The following is a 19,548-nucleotide window of genomic DNA, read 5'->3' as shown; positions in this document are numbered from 1 at the left end:
TAAATAAAAATGAAAGGAAAGTAGACTCACATCTAAAAATAATGAAAAAAAGATTCTGTGAGATGAAACTAGTGCATCTTACATGATTTGTGCAATATGTACACCAGCTTACCCAGTAAACCCCAATGGTGTTATGTTGAACTCGCATACGAGTACTGGTATGTAAAACAATGTCCAAAACTTTTATATACATATATATATCTATATATTGTCATCACTCATTCATTGATTTGTATGTTCGTAACTTCTTTTCTTGAATCTTTCTTTAATTTATACCTCATTTCCTATTCCTTACATGTACATTGCATCATAACCTAATAGCCATGATACAATAGATATGCAAATAGTTCTTTTTACATATTCTAGACTGCCCGCATCTCTCTGTAATGTTTCTTCTTTAAACTATATTAAACAATACTTTATCTGGAATACGCCAAATACTTCATTATACTGAGTTTGTATAATGTAGGAGCAAATATCCCGTACTTGGACAACCACATGTCTCTCCCATCTCTATGTCTACTACTACTACTACAGATGCTTATTTATAGTATAAATTAAATGCCTATTTCTATGCAAGTTTTGATGGTGTAGACTGTCAATATTTAGCATTACATTGTAGGAATTGATTGTAGCCTGCACAAATTTGGCATCAAACCTATTAATAATAGTGATTGTGCTAACATTTTTTAGGTAATGCATCATCGATTTGGAATTTTTGTTTATGTAACACTCCCCAATTTTGTTTCCCTGGTTCATCTGTCTTCTAATCATTGAGTCTAAGAAACCAAATCTGATGATCATTTTTTATTCTCACACTACATTCACCACATTCATGGATTTCCGGGTAAAATCGTTTTAAATTTTCTATAACTATAATGATAAGTTTGGATCAAACAGTTTGAATGTGATATTCCCTTAGATGTTGTTCAGTAAATTGGGCATGTATATCTGCAATTGTGATAGAAACAGTTTGAAAATACAGTTGAATCATTAATTAATCACTGGGTTTTATTTTCCCACTGGTAAGTGAAATCTGCTAAATTGAATGAACATGAGCATGTAAATAAACAATAGAACACATTGCTTCACTGGAAAATCTGTATTTTATTACCCAGTGATTGTGATGAAATGTAAATACAACGCAATATCTGTGAAAATTGATACTTTTACGATACTAGCTGTTTTCTGGTTTCATTTGAAAATAACATGAATTGTTTTTAGATTAAACTTTCTGGAAAAAAAATAATACTGTTCAGATGACAATTCTTCCTGGGTAATATAAAGAGAAATGAGTAGATGTTGACTCGGCTTCTGATGGTGCGTGTGTAACCTTCTGCCCTTATTTCTTTAGCATAATTTACTAGCATACTCTATCGTCTACTTGATGTCATTGTATAATACCAGTTAACTGTCGTTCTAAATTTACAGCTGACATATTGTATGTTTGCTTTAACGTACCACTGTACATGGATAGCTTTGTTAGTACCTGCGAAAAAGAAGGGCTTCTTTTGTTTTGTTCATCTTTCAACATTTTGTCCCGTTTTATTTTGGTATCTTTTAAAAATTACAGGGTGGATACATGGATCTTTGTTATCAATTCCTACGAGTTTTCAAATCCTGTATGATTGAAGTACTTTCACTTTTATTTACTTAACTTAGGCATCTTATTCTTAATTTTTAAAAAAGTCTTGTGCTTCTTTGAAGTTTAGATATGAAGGGCTATCATGAGGGCATCAAACCCCTATGATCAGTGTACTATAACAAAAGACTTCTGGGAGGAGACAAGTCTCTGGAGAAAAGATTTAATTGTCAAGTTGTTTGCGCCTTTGAACTTTATCTTGATATACAAGCTCTATTGTCCTACCACATGTTGTCCTATTGTTAATGGCTTGCTTCGCTTTGTCAAACGTACACAGTAGAGAGGACAGATACAGTCTCATGCAACAATATAACCATTGTGCAGTCGTTTAATTCTTGAATAAGACAAAGTTTTTAATTTGTTTGGTGATTTTATTAAATAAAAGATTCTCCTTTCGTTTATAATATAGCAGTCGGCTGCTCTTTATGTTTGATGCATGTTTCATATACAACTATGTATACAACTATAATCTACTGATATCACCACCTATGATATACATTCTTTTCTTTCACACTTTGCAAATCTGTGAGGTACCACCTCCTGACCAATAAGTACACACTATAAAATGTAGATATTGTGGATATGAGCGGAGCTTATCTTATGAGTGATTGTCCGTCGTCCGTGTCAATGTTTTACTTTTTTGACTTCTTCTTGAAAACTACAAGCCTGAATGCCTTGATACTTGGTGTATATGTACCTTGGGTAGACCTCTCTTAGGTTTGTTCATTTCATGTTGATATCTTCAATTCTCTAATTTTGGTGAATATTTTTGTCATTTTTGGTAAAAAGTGATATTTTCGACTTCTTGTTAAAAACCGCAAGTGCAATTGCTTTGATATTACATATATAGGTACTACATGTGGACCTCTCTCAGATTTGTTCATTTTGTAATGATATCTTTAATTCTCTAATTTTGGTGAATATTTTTATCATTTTTGGTAAAAAGTGATATTTTTGACTTCTTGTTAAAAACCACAAGTCCGATTGCTTTGATATTACATATATAGGTACTACATGTGGACCTCTCTCAGATTTGTTCATTTTGTGTTGATGTCTTCAATTCTCTAATTTTGGTGAATATTTTTGTAATTTTTGGTAAAAAGTAATATTTTCGACTTCTTGTTAAAAACCAATAGTTCAATTGCTTTGATATTACATATTTAGATACTACATGTAAACCTTTCTCAGATTTGTTCATTTCGTGATGATATCTTCGATTCTATAATTTTGGTGAATATTTTTGTCATTTTTGGTAAAAAGTGATATTTTCGACTTCTTGTAAAAAAACAATAGTCTGATTGCTTTGATATTACATATATAGGTACTACATGTGGACCTCTCTCAGATTTGTTCATTTTGTGATGGTATCTTCAATTCTCTAATTTTGGTGAATATTTTTGTAATTTTTGGTAAAAAGTGATATTTTCGACTTCCTGTTAAAAACCAAAAGTTCAATTGCTTTGATATTACATATTTAGATACTAAATGTAGACCTTTCTCAGATTTGTTCATTTCGTGATGATATTTTCGACTTCTTGTAAAAAAAAACAAGTCTGATTGCTTTGATATTACATATATAGGTACTACATGTGGATCTCTCTCAGATTTGTTCATTTTGTGATGGTATCTTCAATTCTCTAATTTTGGTGAATATTTTTGTCATTTTTGGTAAAAAGTGATATTTTCGACTTCTTGTTAAAAACTGTAAGTCCGATTGCTTTGATACTATACATATTGTTCATTTTCTAATGATGTCTTCAGTTCTTTAATTGAAATGTGCATTGCTAACAGCGGAGCTATCTCAGTCGATAGGCTGCTTGTTTTAAATAGCAAAAACAACAAAATTGAAGTGATATTTCTTATTATTCATATTATAACTGTCCTGTACCTGTCCATTTAATGGCAATATCAGTGATTTTTGTTTGAAAATGTTTAAACTTCTTTAACACTTGTTGGTCGTATTCCTGTCATGTGTACTGCTCTTTATAAGCTATTGGTAAATTATATTTTTATTGTCAGTTAGATTATCATGTTGACATATACCATATACATTTGGTGGAATGACCATCACTCTCCTGAGGCACCTCAATCTGTATGTTGTTGGATTGTTAAACTACACAACATTGTTAACAGGAAGTAAAGTTAAAAACAACAAATAATATGAATAAATAAATTACAAGAATGCATCTTCTTTATATTTCAATAACATCTGGTCATGCTGCCTACATGTCTAGGTGTTTAACATCATACAGTATTCGTAGCTAAGGCATAAGTCCAGAGACAGATTCAGAGATAGTTAGTAATTTCTTATCCAAAACAATGGTATGGATAATTTATTATTATTATGGTAATGTGAAACTGTTATCTGGATAGATTCCTACATTTTAGTTGTCAAATTAATTAGTATATTGATATATTGTGTTGTGTGTCACTCCAAGACCGAACCAGTGACTATGGTCAGTCAGGTCACTTGATTGTAAGAGATATAAATTGTGTGATATAACCGGTATATCAAAACCACCTCTGTACTTTATTTTACTTCATCCATATACTATTTAGATTTTCCATTCAACCAATTTAAAAATGGTAGCGATTTTATGTTTTCACTTTTTAATTTCTGATGGAATGTTTGAAAATTTTATACTGAAAAGGTTTCAAAATATTTTTTAACTGACAAGGTAATTTTGTTGTGCTAAATACATTGATTTGGTGAGTGTTCATTTATATCCTAACAGACAGATTTAGATGTTATGGCTGTCAATTCGTTACATTATGTCATAAATCAAATACTACTTTGCTAGATATAATAAATCTATGCAATATTGATATAATAGAAAATAAACGTCAAGAAGTTGACCTTTAAATTTAGGTTTTCTGCAGTATATTTAAATTATTTACAAAATACAGTTTTGTAACACATCTGCAATCAGTTATTAAATTTTAAATTATTTTATATGATTTTCTTTTCAAAGAAAATTCATTTGGTCTAGACTTTGAAGACAAAAATCAATATGAAATTTTATTTATTTGTTTCATGATTCTTTTCTATGAAGAAAATTAAGAGAAAAGATGGAAGAAAAAATTGTAACATAGGTAGTGGGATATGTAATGTAAACACTCTAAATTAAATGAATATTCAATTCATTGAACAGAAAAGTAGTACCGGGCACTATTGCCACAGAAACATACTACGTAATTCCGTGTCAGTTGTCAAGTCAAATAACCTTTCCAAGTAGCTTTCTTAAAATAGACTCACAGGAGTACAGAAAAAAATCTTGCACTATAAATAGCCAAGCGTGTGTTAAAAATAGCACAATTTGGTTTATGGTGTGTGGCAAACAATAAACGTCTTCAGAGGCATGGATTGAATGTGTCAGGGATTAGGGTAATAGTGTCTGCAATGGATTTTATCTACTAAATTTAAGTGTTAGTTCCTTGTGATCGATGAGTTCCAAACTATTGGATAGTGTGCAGATTGTAGATATGTGTCTCCAATTGAACTCTGACCTACTGACCCTGATGGCATGTGATTGTTTAGATAAGTTTCTGAAAGACTGTTATATGGGGTCTTGTATAAAACACAAAGTGTTATTCCTTGTGGAACAGTGCGGTTATATATAAACGGATAATCTTTTCATTCTTTCTAGTCTTTTTCTTTATTGAGAGAAGCTTGATCAACATTAAATAAAAAATTGATTAGTTTAATGGGTGTCTGAGAATTTGTTAGAAAAATCCATTTCTTTAGTCTCTTACTGTTATTTGAATAAGAAAGTATCTTTCTTTTTATGGAGTGCTGTCTTTGTCACGCATCTTGTTAGGGGAGTAGGCGCTGTGGAAATTACTATTGCATTCACACAGTGCAGATCAATGTATGTGTGAAGGTCATTGTAGTAAGCAGCTATGTTTCGGGGAAACCCACTGTTGACCATCCGTGATATTGAAAGTTGATGTTAAATCTGTTAATCAGGGTGGATAGAAACTGGAGTGGCTGCTATCTCAAAGTAAATGTTTTCATAGAGTAATCTTGTAATCTAAGCTACACTGTGAAATTGTGATACATCTATCCCATCAAGTGACCTGTGATAACTAATGCCATCTCCGGACCATCTCCAAGTATCTAATTCTTAATATAATAGGACAGGATATGGAAGATTTGGTGTCTATTAAATAAATAAAGTAGTAAGCACGTTCCTTGGCAATTTTAATTTTCTAGTTGACATATTCTGCAGCACAGAGAAGCTTCTCTATGTCAATTTGTAGTAAGAGAATCATGCTTTCTCCATTAAAGTTTGATTGAAATTTGCAGATAATGTTTCGTTTGCATGTGATGAACGTTAGTACTAATTATTATGTAATTATCAAGACATGATAGTAGTTAGCGATCTGCTGTCTTGAAGTTTTAGGGAAGACATCTGATGTGATGTCAGCATAGAGTAAAGATGAAATTTGCAACTTAAGAAGAGCAGATGCTGATGGAACTGCCATGGTCAATAAACATCCAGGACACGTTTCTAATCACCTGTCTTCTCCAATGTCAAATTGTATTTTATCAGATATTATATGTTATTGTCCTGGTGGCTCTTTTAATTTCCGGATCGCTGAATCCTTTCAATTCCAGTGTTTTTGATAGTTCCATGTAAGGTATGGAATGTTTCTCTACCAACCCCTCAAGAGATGTAAACCTTTATTTTTGAAGTGATGACATGTGTAGTTACTATTATACTGAGAGGTACTGGTCACCATCAGATTAGCTAGGGAGTAAACATCAAGTCTGCCTTTACATTAAGAGAGAATCCTTATTGCTATACTTTGAATTTGTTTTTCAAGCCCAAAAAAAAAATATGCACAAACTTTTTTTTTATAATTTGGTGAATGGTTCAACCCATGTTTTAAATCAACTTGCTCCAGAATAAAAAGGACCAAATCTCACTCTTAAAAAAATCGTCTCACACTTTTAACCAGTTCTTGCATACACTACACACTAATATATGAACACACTGAGTAGTACAGTGATACATTCATGCCATGACAGTATATAGTATATAGTTTACTTGGGATGACACAATGATTTAAAGTGTGAATACTGTAGAACACTTTATTTTCGCTTGGAATTTATTTTTGATATTTTCGCTTAAAGGATGATTCCGTGAAAATAAGATCCAGCAAAAATATTTTTTTCTCTCTACATTTCACATTAAACTCATCAGTGAAAATAAATTCCATACAAAACGCCCAAAAAGCCTTTTCAGCGAAAATTAATTCCAGCGAAAATAAAGTATTCCACAGTAATTCAAACATGTATAATCTATGTCTTGTAGGCTTTGAATAAAAAAGAAAACAAAGGCTGCGAAAGTCCTGAGCCTGGTGATGAACCCTATCAGTTGACCCCTCGTACAGAAGCTAAATACAGTAAAATCAACGAAGAATTTGAGCTTATGATGCACAGTAACACAGTTATGCCAAGGGTAAGTTTAGTTAAAAAAACTAGTTCTACAAGTGACAAAAAAAATTATACAATATTCAAAAATTAAATACTGTATTTGCTCTATTAGAAACAAATGTGCTTACATTAATAAGCGAATATTGGACATTCACTTCTAAAAGAGCAAATGTATGCCACTTGGTCTTTTAAAGAATTTGACTGTACCAGTTTGTTGCCCTACAAGAATACTAATTTTCTCTGTGCTTTTTCATGACAGGGTTCAATTAGAAACAGTTATCCACAGAATATGCCAGTCAGCATCCCGGTATCTCAGGCTAATAACATGACAGGATATAGTTCCAATGCAAGCAGTAGTATGCTGCAACCACCTCAACACACTCTGGGCAGGAACTCAGTGAGTCCTGTCAGCAATATGACACAACCACAACGGCCCTCAAGCAGTGGACCACCAAGTAAGTATTGTCTACAGCTATAGTTATCTCCTATGCTAGCCACAGAACAATTTACAATGTTTTATAGGATTGAAAACACCTCTCTATAGAAAACTTGTCACCCAAGACAAATCTGCTGGGCTGTGCTATGAATTAAGTCAATTCTTTTTATATTATTTTTTCCTGGGTCATTGTCTTTCTAAGAAGAATTGTTTCTTCTTTATTCTTTATCACATACTATACATGTATATAGTACCCAATCAGTTGTTGAGGCTAGATCAAAGGGTGAACTTTACTAAGTAGAAATAACTAAGAATAAGCCATTTGTTTATGTTATGTTGTCATGACATTATCATTCCTAGCTTTGTAATGCAATATTGTCAGCAGTTCTTGGTGTATGGTTTGTGCATGTAATTGTAATACTTGTCTGTGCATGTGTTATGCATGTAGGTACGGTACTAAGCAACGATTCATCAAGTGCAACAAGTACTAGTACTGGCACTGGTACCACAGGTGAGCATGTCCTTAACATACCTATCAACAACAAAAATCGATCTGTGCTTCTTTTTTTCCTGTCATTTACCTCTGCACCTGGGCAATCATCATTATCACCATCAGCAAGCCAAAACCAATCATCATCAGATACTTTGCGTTCAACTACTATGCATTAATTCTCGATGGCAGCAATCTTGTTGTATACTGACACATTCCATTTTCTCCACGGTATATAGTACCATGTATCACCTGGTTTTCTTACTTCACTGTTCTGTTTTACGTATTTATTCGAGTATCCCTTGGTCATATCCCATTGGCCTGTTTGAGCTCCAGTCTTTGTCCCAATTTAGAATTTTAGCTAGGAATCACATTACCTGCTACATTTTAATTGCGTTTGTGTCTGCTTAAAGAAACTGAATGTTTAATAACCTACTCTTTTATGTATCTTGCAGATCACCACTTAAATTATAGAAAGATTGGTTACTCATCTAACCAAGAATATATTTCTTCATCAGTAGGAAGTAACTATGGCAACCCTTCAAGGACATCACCCGGCGGCACATCGCCTGGGGGACTAGTCACCAAAGCAATGACAAAACAATCTCCGACAGCTACGCGGCCTCAGCTCAGAGTAGTAATTCCAACGAGTCGAGGGCTGGTAAGATTTTTCAGCTTATAATGAAGCTAATTAGATAACTAATATATCATACATGTGGATAAAAATCAGGATATGACGTAAACACATATTTGAACATTTGGAAAAGCTGTATTACTGAAATTTTTAGTGCCGTGTCAGGATCAGTCAGTCGTAATGTTTTCTCACAAAATATCACCGCTGACTGGGTTATCCGTTAGTAATACCTCATTACTTAGGAATTAGGTCATCAATGCCCAGGCAAACAGTACCATTTGCTGTATGCAAATTATTTTTTTAACTTGAATCTGGGTGCTACTGCAAAATACTTTATTTTAGCTGGAATTAATTTTCGCTGAAAAGATCTTTTGGGCGTTTTGTATGGAATTTATTTTGACAGATTTTTGACGAGTTGAATGTAAAATATTTTCACTGAATTATTCCTTCAGTGAAAAAAGCGAAAATTAATTGCAAGTGAAAATAAAGTATTCTACAGTAATTCTATGAACAAATTAGGCCGTTATTTTTACTCCATTATGAAACAGTTGTGTAAACAACTAACTTGCTATAGTTTTAGTATTTTTTGCCACTATTCTCAATACATGTGATTACAATGTTATCAGATTTCAAACACTGATGATGGGTCATTTCGTGTTAGCCTGTTCAGCAAATAAAAAAAAAGTATTCTCAAAATATGTCACAAATGCATCTTTCTGTGATTGTTTGTGTATGGTGGGAGACAGTACACCATACAAGTAAACACAGATTTTCTTATTCTAATATGGCCGACTGGTGACCAAATTTCTCCAATCATAGCTGAATCCCAATACTTGAATGTGGCCATATGTTACTTTATACAATAACTAGTAATTGCTATATATCTAAGTTGGAGATGCATTGACTCTTAACTCGTTATTTTTTTCATTTACATCTTTAGCCACAAGGAATAAGTGCTAATCCAAACCAGTCTTTAGCTACTCCAACCGTGTCTTTGGCAACACCTAGCAACCCACCAGGAATACCAAATTATCCGTCCGCAATGCCAACTGCTTTTCAATCAGGTATGTGATCACAGAACTTTAATCAGATTCTCATAGAGCATCAGTTTACAGCGTCAGTGTTCAGATTGGTACTTATTGGGATATGTTGATGTTGAACTTCAAACCCAGTGTTCTCTACGAGAGGTTTTAGCAGGGCGCAGCGCCCTGCATAGGTAGTCGTGCGTCCTGCATCGGTCAACAAGCACCCTGCATTCACATTTCCCACCCCGATCAAATACAAAAAACAATGAATGGATGCGTGAAGTGATTTTCACAAGCATTGCGTTAATGACGCAATGGGATAGTCAAAACAAGTTTTCTCATCATTCCTGAATTAGCCGAGATACTGGAGAACCAGCAACAATTTATTGGTCCAATTGCTTGTTACTTGCCTTTTATTGGCGAAAAGTAAAAAGAATCATCAAATAAATCACCAAAACAAAACGTATGGTAAACACCGAAACAACATGGATGTCACTGTATCTGATTTGACCTTTGTCCTCAGTACCCACAATGCAATCAACATAATGATTAATTTATTTACTGTCATCGGATTCGATTTTTGACTCCCATGTGCGAAGCACAAAATGGGAGTCTTTGCAGTTAGTGTGTCTGTATGTGTGTATGTGTGTATGTGTGTATGTGTGTCCGACTGTTCCACTGCTATCTCAAGAACCATACATCGGTTTTTGATGAAACTTGGTGCATAGATGCTCTGGGCCAATGCGCAGATTTGATTAGGTTTTGGTAAAAATCCATGCTCGTTAATTACCTAATTTGCATGATAATTAGCTGATTTTTAGCTGTTCCATGGCTGTTCTACTGATATCTAAAGAACCACTCATTGGATTTTGATGAAACTTGGTACATAGATGCTCTGAACATATGCGCAGATTTGATTAATTTTTGGTAAAAATCCGTGCATATTAATTACCTAATTTACATGATAATTAGCTATTTTTTAGTGGTTCCATGACTGTTCCACTGATATCTAAACAACCACTCATTGGATTTTGATGAAACTTGGTACATAGATGCTCTGAACTAATGCTAGGTTTTGATTAGTTTTTGGTAATAATCCGTGGATACTAATTACCTAATTTGCATAATGATTAGTCAATTTTCGGTTTTTCCACTGATATCTCAAGTACTAATCATCACATTTCAAATGAAACTTGGTACATAGATGTCATACGACACTGCACAGACCTGATAGTTTTTATGGTATATCAGTACATATTAATTACCTAATTTGCATAATTAATTAATTTTCAGCATTTGATATAAGTAGTTAGCATTACATTTCAATGAAACTTGGTACTTACATACTCAAGGACTATGCAGAGATTGATTGTTTTCGATAAATATTTGTGCATATTAATCACCTAATTTGCATAATTAGTTAATTTTCAGCTTTTCCATGGGTATCTCAAGTACTAATCATCGCATTTCAATGAAACTTGGTACATAGATCCTTTAGTACTATGCAGAGACCTGATTAGTTTTAGGGTAAATAATTGTGCATATTAATTACCTAATTTGCATAATTAATTTCAGCTTTTCTACTGATATCTAAAGTACTAATCATTTACATTTCAATGAATCTAGAATTATGCAGACCCAATTAGTTTCCGGTAAATATTTGTGCATATTAATCACCTAATTTGCATAATTAACCAACTTTCACACTGATATCTCAGGTACTATACATCACATATCAATGAATGTACATGGATGCTGTAGGACAATAGACAGACCTGAATAATTGTGGGTTACAATCTGTACATATTAATTACCTAATTTGCATAATTAACCAATTTTAAGCTTTCACACTGATATCTAAAGTACCGTAAAAACTCCAAAATTTCGACCGGTTTTAAATAATTTGCGTTAGAAATGTGACATTTTTTTAGAGTCGTGGCCGAGTTGTAACTCAAAATCTAAACAAAGTCATCAATCAGTGAGTATTATGACAAGCAAAACAAAACATCAAGACGCGCAGAAGAGGTCAGCACAAAACTAATAGGTCAAAAGACAAAGCTGTCTCGCACTACCTAGGAAAACTTGCGAATGTTCGAAGTACAGGTACCCATTGGACAAAAGATACATGGAAGTTTAGCAAACTATCTCCCCGACCCAGTGCAATGTATCCGGTTAGAATCAAAGCTCACGTGTCCCTTATTTGAGGGACCAAATTCTGCCGTAAATTCGCCCTTGGATTAAAAAATAAAATGGGATTTAAGAAAATAAAATGGGACTTTTAAGGTGTATTTTGGCGTCATTTTTCGGACATTTCAATCAATCCTGCCGGCTAAAATAGAGTCTAAGTTTTACCGTAGTCATTGACGTCTGTCTATTCAAGAGTACACGTGTATGATTTTTATCGTGACTAGCGTGAGCGGGTAAGCTTCCTTTCGAGAATGAGCTGTTATCACTGTGAACAATGTTAAATTATTCTTCAGATGACCAGTTTATTTTTTAAAAACAACTAATTTTTTTATTTAAAAAAAAATCATGCCGTTTTCGCATCAAAATCCAAGCCAAAATATCGTACTACAACATCAATCTCTTCGCATTGCGTTCAATAACATTAACATATTTAAATAAGCTATGGTAATTTGAACACGTTGGCATCATCCAGCTTTTTGATTGGTTAATTAGCGATTTGACCTATTTGACCTAAGAGAACATGGCGGATATCCTACAGCATCAAACGTTTATACGAGACCGGAATCATTCGCTTACGATGAAACTTAGTTGACTTTTATTTGTATTTCATAACCATTCAACAAATTTATTTTGTGTACATTATTATAATCACTACTGAGTACAGTAATAATCAACAATTCAGAAACGCAGCATGCCGAGATTTTTGTGTTCGTTTTTATTTGAAACTTCGTTTATTTAGAATATATTTTCGTTACCAATAAAATAAAAATCTCTCAGTCAATCAGAAACCCGGATTCATGCCTTTGAGGAAGGTCCCGTTTGAACGCTCACATCGGTTTTTTTTTTTCGTTTGGGGGAAAACTAAAACTGGTCGCAATTTTCGAATAAGAATGAGTCGGCAATTTTTAGTGGAGTCGAAAATTTGGAGGTAAATAAAACACCGAAACCCGGCAAATAAATAGCCAATCGAATTTTTAGAGGGGTCGAAATTTTGGAGTTTTCACGGTACTAATTATTCCATTTCAATGAAACTTAGTACAAAGATGCTCTAGGACAATGTACAAACCTAATTAGTTTGGGGTAAAAATCTGTTCATATTAATTCCCTAATAAGCATAATAATTCATAATTTTTTGGTTCTAATCACATTTCAATTAAACTTGGAGACATAGATTTTCTGTTACATTGCGCAGACCTCATTAGTTTTACACTCAAATCTGGTCATATTAATTTTCTGATTTGCATAATTAGTTTTCAGCTAAGTAATTTCGAATTATATTTAATGTGTCTCCAATACTCTCAGCACATGGGAGTTCTTTCTAAGCTTTCTTTGATTTCTTTTTCTTTTAAATGGTAAATTTGTTATGTGAAAATATTTTTCTTATTACTTGGGGTTTTCAACTATTACAATATCTCAGTGCATTTATAAAACCTATGGAAATATTTGAAAGAAATTTAAAAGAAATAAATGAAAGGCTAGAATTTCACAACTTGTTCCATTACACTTTTACAAAGAATAAAATTGATATTCTTCATTTGTCAAAGTATATATTTTTTTTACACATCAAGTGGTTTAACTTATTCATCAAAATAATTCAAGAACATTAATATAGTACTTGTACACAGTATTTAATTGATGTAAATATAAAAGTGCTAAGAATTTCCTTTGAAATGTTTGATTAGTATGCTAATTATATGCAAATTAAATATGCTAATTATATGCACATTAGCCCCCCTCTTTAAATTTTATTTGTGGAGAACACTGAAACCTGTAGGTAGAATCAAGTCATTGCTAGAAAATTATTCATTATATTTTTCCTGTGTGACAAGTAAATATCATTTAGCCAAAAAAAGTGGGGGTACTTGAATTTGTTCCCATGAAAGCAATGACATAGCATTACCGTTACTCCCTTTTTGGCAGCCATCTTGAATTTGCTGTAATTGTGTATGAAAGTGTCATAAAGAGCTAATGTTAATTTCTTTCCACCCAGGTGACTTTGCACTGAACACTGCAGATTTGTCTCAGTTATCAAATTTCAATTCACCTGGAACGTTACCACTCAGTGCGGTATCGGCATGGCAACATCAGCATCCTCTTTCAGCAGCAGTACAGGCAGCAGGGATAACTGGGTAAGTTGCTTACTTGCGTTGTAAAGGCCCCACCTAATCTGTTGTTAAACCCTTCTCCACCAGTCAAGATTTGTCACTTTCCATCTAATGTTGTCCTGTTTAGTATCTGAAAACATGATACATTTGAATTGTTGATTGTCTTATTCAATTGAGTTCAGTCCTAAATGTAATTTTCCATTTCCCCACAGAAAGAGTTCTTTTTGTACCCCCAATCCCTAACCCTACCCCACACCCTCTAGATCTCTCCAATTGAATTATATTGAATTATATATGCCCCTCCTAAAGACACATAAAGTTATCTAGAGGGGCATATACAATTGAATTGGGGGGCTGGGAGTTAAGGGTTAAAGTTTGGGTTAGAGGTGGTAGGGGTTACAAAAAGAACTCTTCCCCACTTGTCATATGTTTGTGTTATTATGTTTGTGTGCTGCCCTTATATGGATGGCATAGTGTACAATTTTAGTTTATTTGTTTTCATGCATTCTTGTTTGGTATTGGAAGGAGGCATTGCTATGAAGCTGAGTAGTATGTTTTAGTCTTTTGTTTTCTATTTGTTTTTTTTACGGGAGACGGTAGTGAGACTTGAGTTTTGTAATAATTTAATTATGGTAATTTTGGTCTCATAAAATTAAAAGCAAACTATTTTTAATTCACTACCAACTTTCGTTGACTGTGGAAGGTGATATGGTGTAGCATAAGTACTTATACATTGTCTTATACATGTAATGCTGAGAACAACCCAAAGTTTTTCAGATGTGTCAGTTAATTTATTTAATTTATTTTCTTCATTTACTAGTAGTACACCTTCATCTTCAACGCCTGGCTTACTAACTACTGATCGAGGCATGGGTGGCATAAAAAGTGAGCCGATTTCTCCACCACGTGACAAAAACCAATTGAATCCTACAGCTGGCAGATGTACTCCACATGATACAGCTATGTCACCCGGCCGGCATAGTCACTGCAGCTCAGCGTCTGCGTCACCGTTTGCAGGAAGTGATCGAGAAGATGGGCGTGGAGGGGGAGACTCGAATTACCAGTCATCAGGCAATAGAGGAAGCATCATGGGGGACAAAGATGGGCCTCCTACAAAGCGACAACGAATTGAAAATGCTTGGTCAACGTAGTTTGAAATTTACAATGTAAACAAGGACGTGTTACAATATCATATCAGATGCAACATAAAATTTAATGAATATAAATAGCCTAGGGTTAGAATACTTTTTTCCAGCAGGTTGTTTCCTTACCCGGTACTCATACCCGAGTCATGTTAGTGTATTTTTCAGGTGTAGATTAGAATATTTTTTTCATAAAATGAGAGAATTGGGATAGAGAACCTTGTGAAGGAAACAACACAGCTTTACAGAAATACATTAAAATGTTAGCCTTGTACTATAGTCGTGTGTAATGTACACATTGATTAAAGTCATTGTACTGGATATCTTGATTTAGTGAAGCATGTATCATGGTATAGTATACTCAATATGTCAGTATAATAAATGATATACTGATTAATGATACCTCTGTATAGCGAAGGGTGTACTGACTTGATACCTACAGTGTAGGTATAATGAAAGATGACTTTATACCTCTGTAAAATGAAGGAGATACTGACATCAATAAATATTGAAAGGTGCATGACACGACTGCAATGAAAAGGTATACTGACTTGATACCTCAATATACTGAAGGTTTTCTTTATGTATAATGAAAGACATACTAACTTGATACCTTGGTATAATGAAGTGTATACTGACCCAATACCTCAGTGTGTACTGACCCAATATCTTGGTATATTGAAGGGTGTAGTGAAGGGTATACTGAGATGATACTTCAGTATAGAGAAGGTTTTACTGACCAAATACCTCAGTATAGTGAAGGGTTTACTGACTTAATACCTCAGTATAGTGAAGAGTTTACTCACTTAATACCTCAGTATAGAGAAGGTTTTACTGACTTAATACCCCAGTATAGAGAAGGTTTTACTGACTTAATACCTCAGTATAGTGAAGGGTTTACTGACTTAATACCTCAGTATAGAGAAGGTTTTACTGACTTAATACCTCAGTATAGTGAAGGGTTTACTGACCTGATAACTTGGTATAGTGAAGGGTGAACTGGCTTGATACCTCAGTATAATGAAGGGTGTACTGACTTGATACCTCGGTATAGTGAAGAGTGTTAATGACTTGATACCTCACCTTATATTACAATTAAAATTTCTAATAGCTTTATCAAAAAAGGACAAAAAAATACTTTATTAAAAGTGATGTTCAGTGTTCTTTGGAATACAGTCATACATAGCAATAGAAAGAAAATAACAATGTTATTTTTTTGCTACTTAGTATAAATTAACTGCTACACGCCAGATTATCGATCTTCTAGATTTACATGAAGCTTTTAACAACACCAGTCACTCTTGAAATTAAAGACAAAAATTATTATTCCTTTACAATACGAAATGCAAATTTGAAATGAATTTAAAAACATTGTTGGAACCTACCACATTAGTAACTCTGCCCATATTTGTTATGTTACCATCCCTTCAGTTACTTTCCTTAGTTATATATACACATTGACAATTTTGGGGTAGATTGAAAGAACATTAAGTTTGCCATTTTTTTTTAATTTTTTTTTGGGATGTACAGTGTTTTATTAAATATAGATTATTTGTTAGAAAAGAGTTATTTGAACATTACTTTCATAGTGTAACGTCTAGAGTTAATAATATATTAAGTTTGAAATAAAACACAATGTAAAACAGATTCTAAAGAAACTGTTTGCATCAATAGTTACAACTATGTTACTACCTATTAAACCTTTGGACTAAAAGTCCAACTGATTTTTGTTGTTTTCTTTGATAATGAATTGTCTAGCTGAGGTTTGCACAGCGTTTTGATACATAATGACACATCTATGTGGCCTTATACGATGCTGGCAATATAGAAAGAGAGATATTTAAATTATGGCCGGCCATGTTCTTCTGTTATTTTCAGAGACTTGCCTTCTAACTCCGTAGGTCAGAGAGTTATAGCTAGAAAGACCAGCAGCTGCATTTCTTCGGTTTTTTTTTGGATGAGAGATAAAATAAAAAATAAACACAAAAAATTATCACTTTCTTTTTTGGAAAACCACCATTTATATTATTTTATATGTGATCTTGTATTTCTGTTTCAAATTGCTTCGTTTTTGTACAGTATTTTGTGAGCAGAAGGGTGATAAAATACACTAAATGTTTCTCAGGCTCAGTGGTGCATTACCCACAATGCAACTGGCTCATTTGCATACTAACTGTCTGCAAACAAGTGTTGGTTATTTCTTTACTTGGTGAATTGTATCCTGTTATTTATTATTGTTTAATATTATTGTTATTGATAATGTTTTTTAAAAAAAAGTGGTATAGTTTATTTGTACACTTCAGTGTTACTTGTTATACAAAAGTAATTGAATTATCTTGAGTTTGATTTCGTTTCTGTGGACCAGAGAAGCCCAGGACAGATGGTGTGCTCCAACCTGACCCTTCTCAGTATTAAAAAAAAATATATATTTTTTTTTTTTAATTTCTTATGAATTAGAGTTGATTATTTATGTTTTTTTCTTAAATACTTTACTTAGAATGTTAAAACCACCAATGAACTAAACAGAAAGTACACCTTTATTAACCTAGTGACTTTGTGTGATTAAACAAAAGTACATCAAGCTTACAATTCATGGTGCAAAACAAAAACTTACATTTTGGAGAGGAGACCATTTTAAAATTTAAGACTATTTAAATATGTCACTATTTAATGACTGAAGTGGATGGACCATTCCATTTATTGGAGGGGGTCTGGGTGTTCTGGAGCTGGGCTCTCTTTTTTGCTTTCCTAATGGAATGGTCGCTTCTTCAGTGAATTTAGCCTCATAAATTAACCAGATAAGATTTTGAAAGTAGCACAGGGGACAGCTTCGTAAATGTTAGTAAAGAAGACTGGGGAGATGGCTTGCCGACTGCCATAGATTTGATAGTTGTACATTAGTGAAAAAATTATCAAATGATTTGTATCAATGATTTGTATCAATGATTGCTAGGTTTCCATGGATTTCATTTCTGTTTCAATGATATCAGTCAATGTTCTCATAATCCTCTCCTCTGAAGGCTGTCAATCGTCACTGTATTTGTCTATGCAGTAAAGCCAACCTTCAGTGCACTGTTGCATTGTAAACCACAATAGAACTTAATAACTACCAACGACTGGCCACAGAAAAAGAAAAAAAAAGTACACTACATAATATGACCGATTTTTGCCTAAATTTTTTTTTATTAATTTATAACGAGTATTCTGTTGTGAAAGTAGGCTATGCATTTGCTGTTAAATCTGCATGATTTAGTTTTAAGTTGGGTTGCACACAATCTAAATACGGTATGTGTATACAATATGCTGGTACCATGCCTGAACCAAACTACAATGGTCAACTTACAGAATTATACCACTGCTGAACAACTAGTATACTATAATATTTTTTAGTTGTCGGGGGCGGCTGCTCCCTCTTGTTCATCTTGATTTGGCGGGAGATGCAAAGTCCCCCACAAAACGCGAAATCCATGGATAAACCTATTTATTTATTTATTGTAACAGATAAAATGTAGACAAAATAATTCTTACTTGAAAAAAAAAAATATTTGTTTATTTTGTTAGCTGACAAAGCAGGTCTTTGCCGTAAAACAAAGACCACATTTTTACCTAGGTAATGATTGTTCTGTATTGATTGGCTTTTCTTTTATGCCTTCTGTATTGAATAACTTTGTTTTTTTCATGGTTTGTCACTGTATAGATAAATTGTACTACACAATATTATTCATATTTTTATGGAATTTTTTCATGATGCAAGGATTGTATGTATGGTTTTACTGCATATTACAGTAAAATTTGGCTTAAAATGTATGTATTTGGTTGCGTTTTTACTGTCGTACCATTCCATATCATGCTGTTGCTCTAGTGATTGTCAGCTGATGATCAAATCATGCTACGAGGAGACATCTGCAGAAAATGCAAAAAAAAAAAGCGTGAAGGCTATGCATCATCTATGTCTAGAGTTATAGCTAGGACTGGTGTTGCTGGGAACTAGTGCAAATCAGGGTTCCTGCAGAGCTTTTCAGGCCTGAGGTACTCTTAATTTTTGAAATTTTAGGATTCAGTTATAAATACTGATAGTATTCTCACAATCAACACTTGATTGTGCCTAGATGTGACTGATTTTATGACTAACTAATTTATTTTTATTCATTTTCAAATGGGCCATAAATTTGATAAGCTTCAGTAGGAACCTTGGTACACATTCCCTGCTTAAAGTTCCAGTAGGAATCCTGGAACGTACAACACATATACATTGTGTACACTAAACTTGACTTCACAGGGAATTCTTGGTCATTTCCTTGTGGTTCAAGAGTCATTATGTTGCCATAGAGGGCGCTGACTTTGCAAATTACTGCCATTTCGTGGCAAGTGTCATAAAAAAACAAAAGCAGACTGGTAACTCAACACTAGCTGGCAGAAATGAATCTTCATATACTAATTATAACCT

The 19,548-nt window shown here is 33.5% G+C and overlaps 1 protein-coding gene across 9 annotated transcripts in view; it reads left to right on the top strand.

Moving 5' to 3' along the window:
• Positions 1–18,908, top strand: part of LOC100313657 (myocyte enhancer factor) — a 75,386-nt gene extending 56,478 nt beyond the window's left edge. For 4 of the 9 annotated variants that reach the window (XM_085506663.1, XM_085506664.1, XM_085506667.1 and 1 more), the window contains 8 exons: positions 6,961–7,107; positions 7,342–7,537; positions 7,967–8,029; positions 8,464–8,669; positions 9,583–9,706; positions 13,845–13,983; positions 14,485–14,508; positions 14,780–18,821. In XM_085506663.1, coding sequence (XP_085362789.1) covers positions 6,961–7,107; positions 7,342–7,537; positions 7,967–8,029; positions 8,464–8,669; positions 9,583–9,706; positions 13,845–13,983; positions 14,485–14,508; positions 14,780–15,110 — 1,230 coding nt within the window. In that variant the 3' untranslated portion in view covers positions 15,111–18,821. 9 annotated transcript variants of the gene reach the window in all.
• The last annotated feature ends 640 nt before the right edge of the window (positions 18,909–19,548 follow it).

The sequence above is a fragment of the Saccoglossus kowalevskii genome, chromosome 13 (assembly GCF_978046115.1).
Source record: "Saccoglossus kowalevskii chromosome 13, keSacKowa6.1, whole genome shotgun sequence".
NCBI classification, from domain to species: domain Eukaryota; kingdom Metazoa; phylum Hemichordata; class Enteropneusta; family Harrimaniidae; genus Saccoglossus; species Saccoglossus kowalevskii.
Note: the sequence above shows the minus strand (reverse complement) of the source record. Positions and strands in the feature narration are given on the sequence as shown.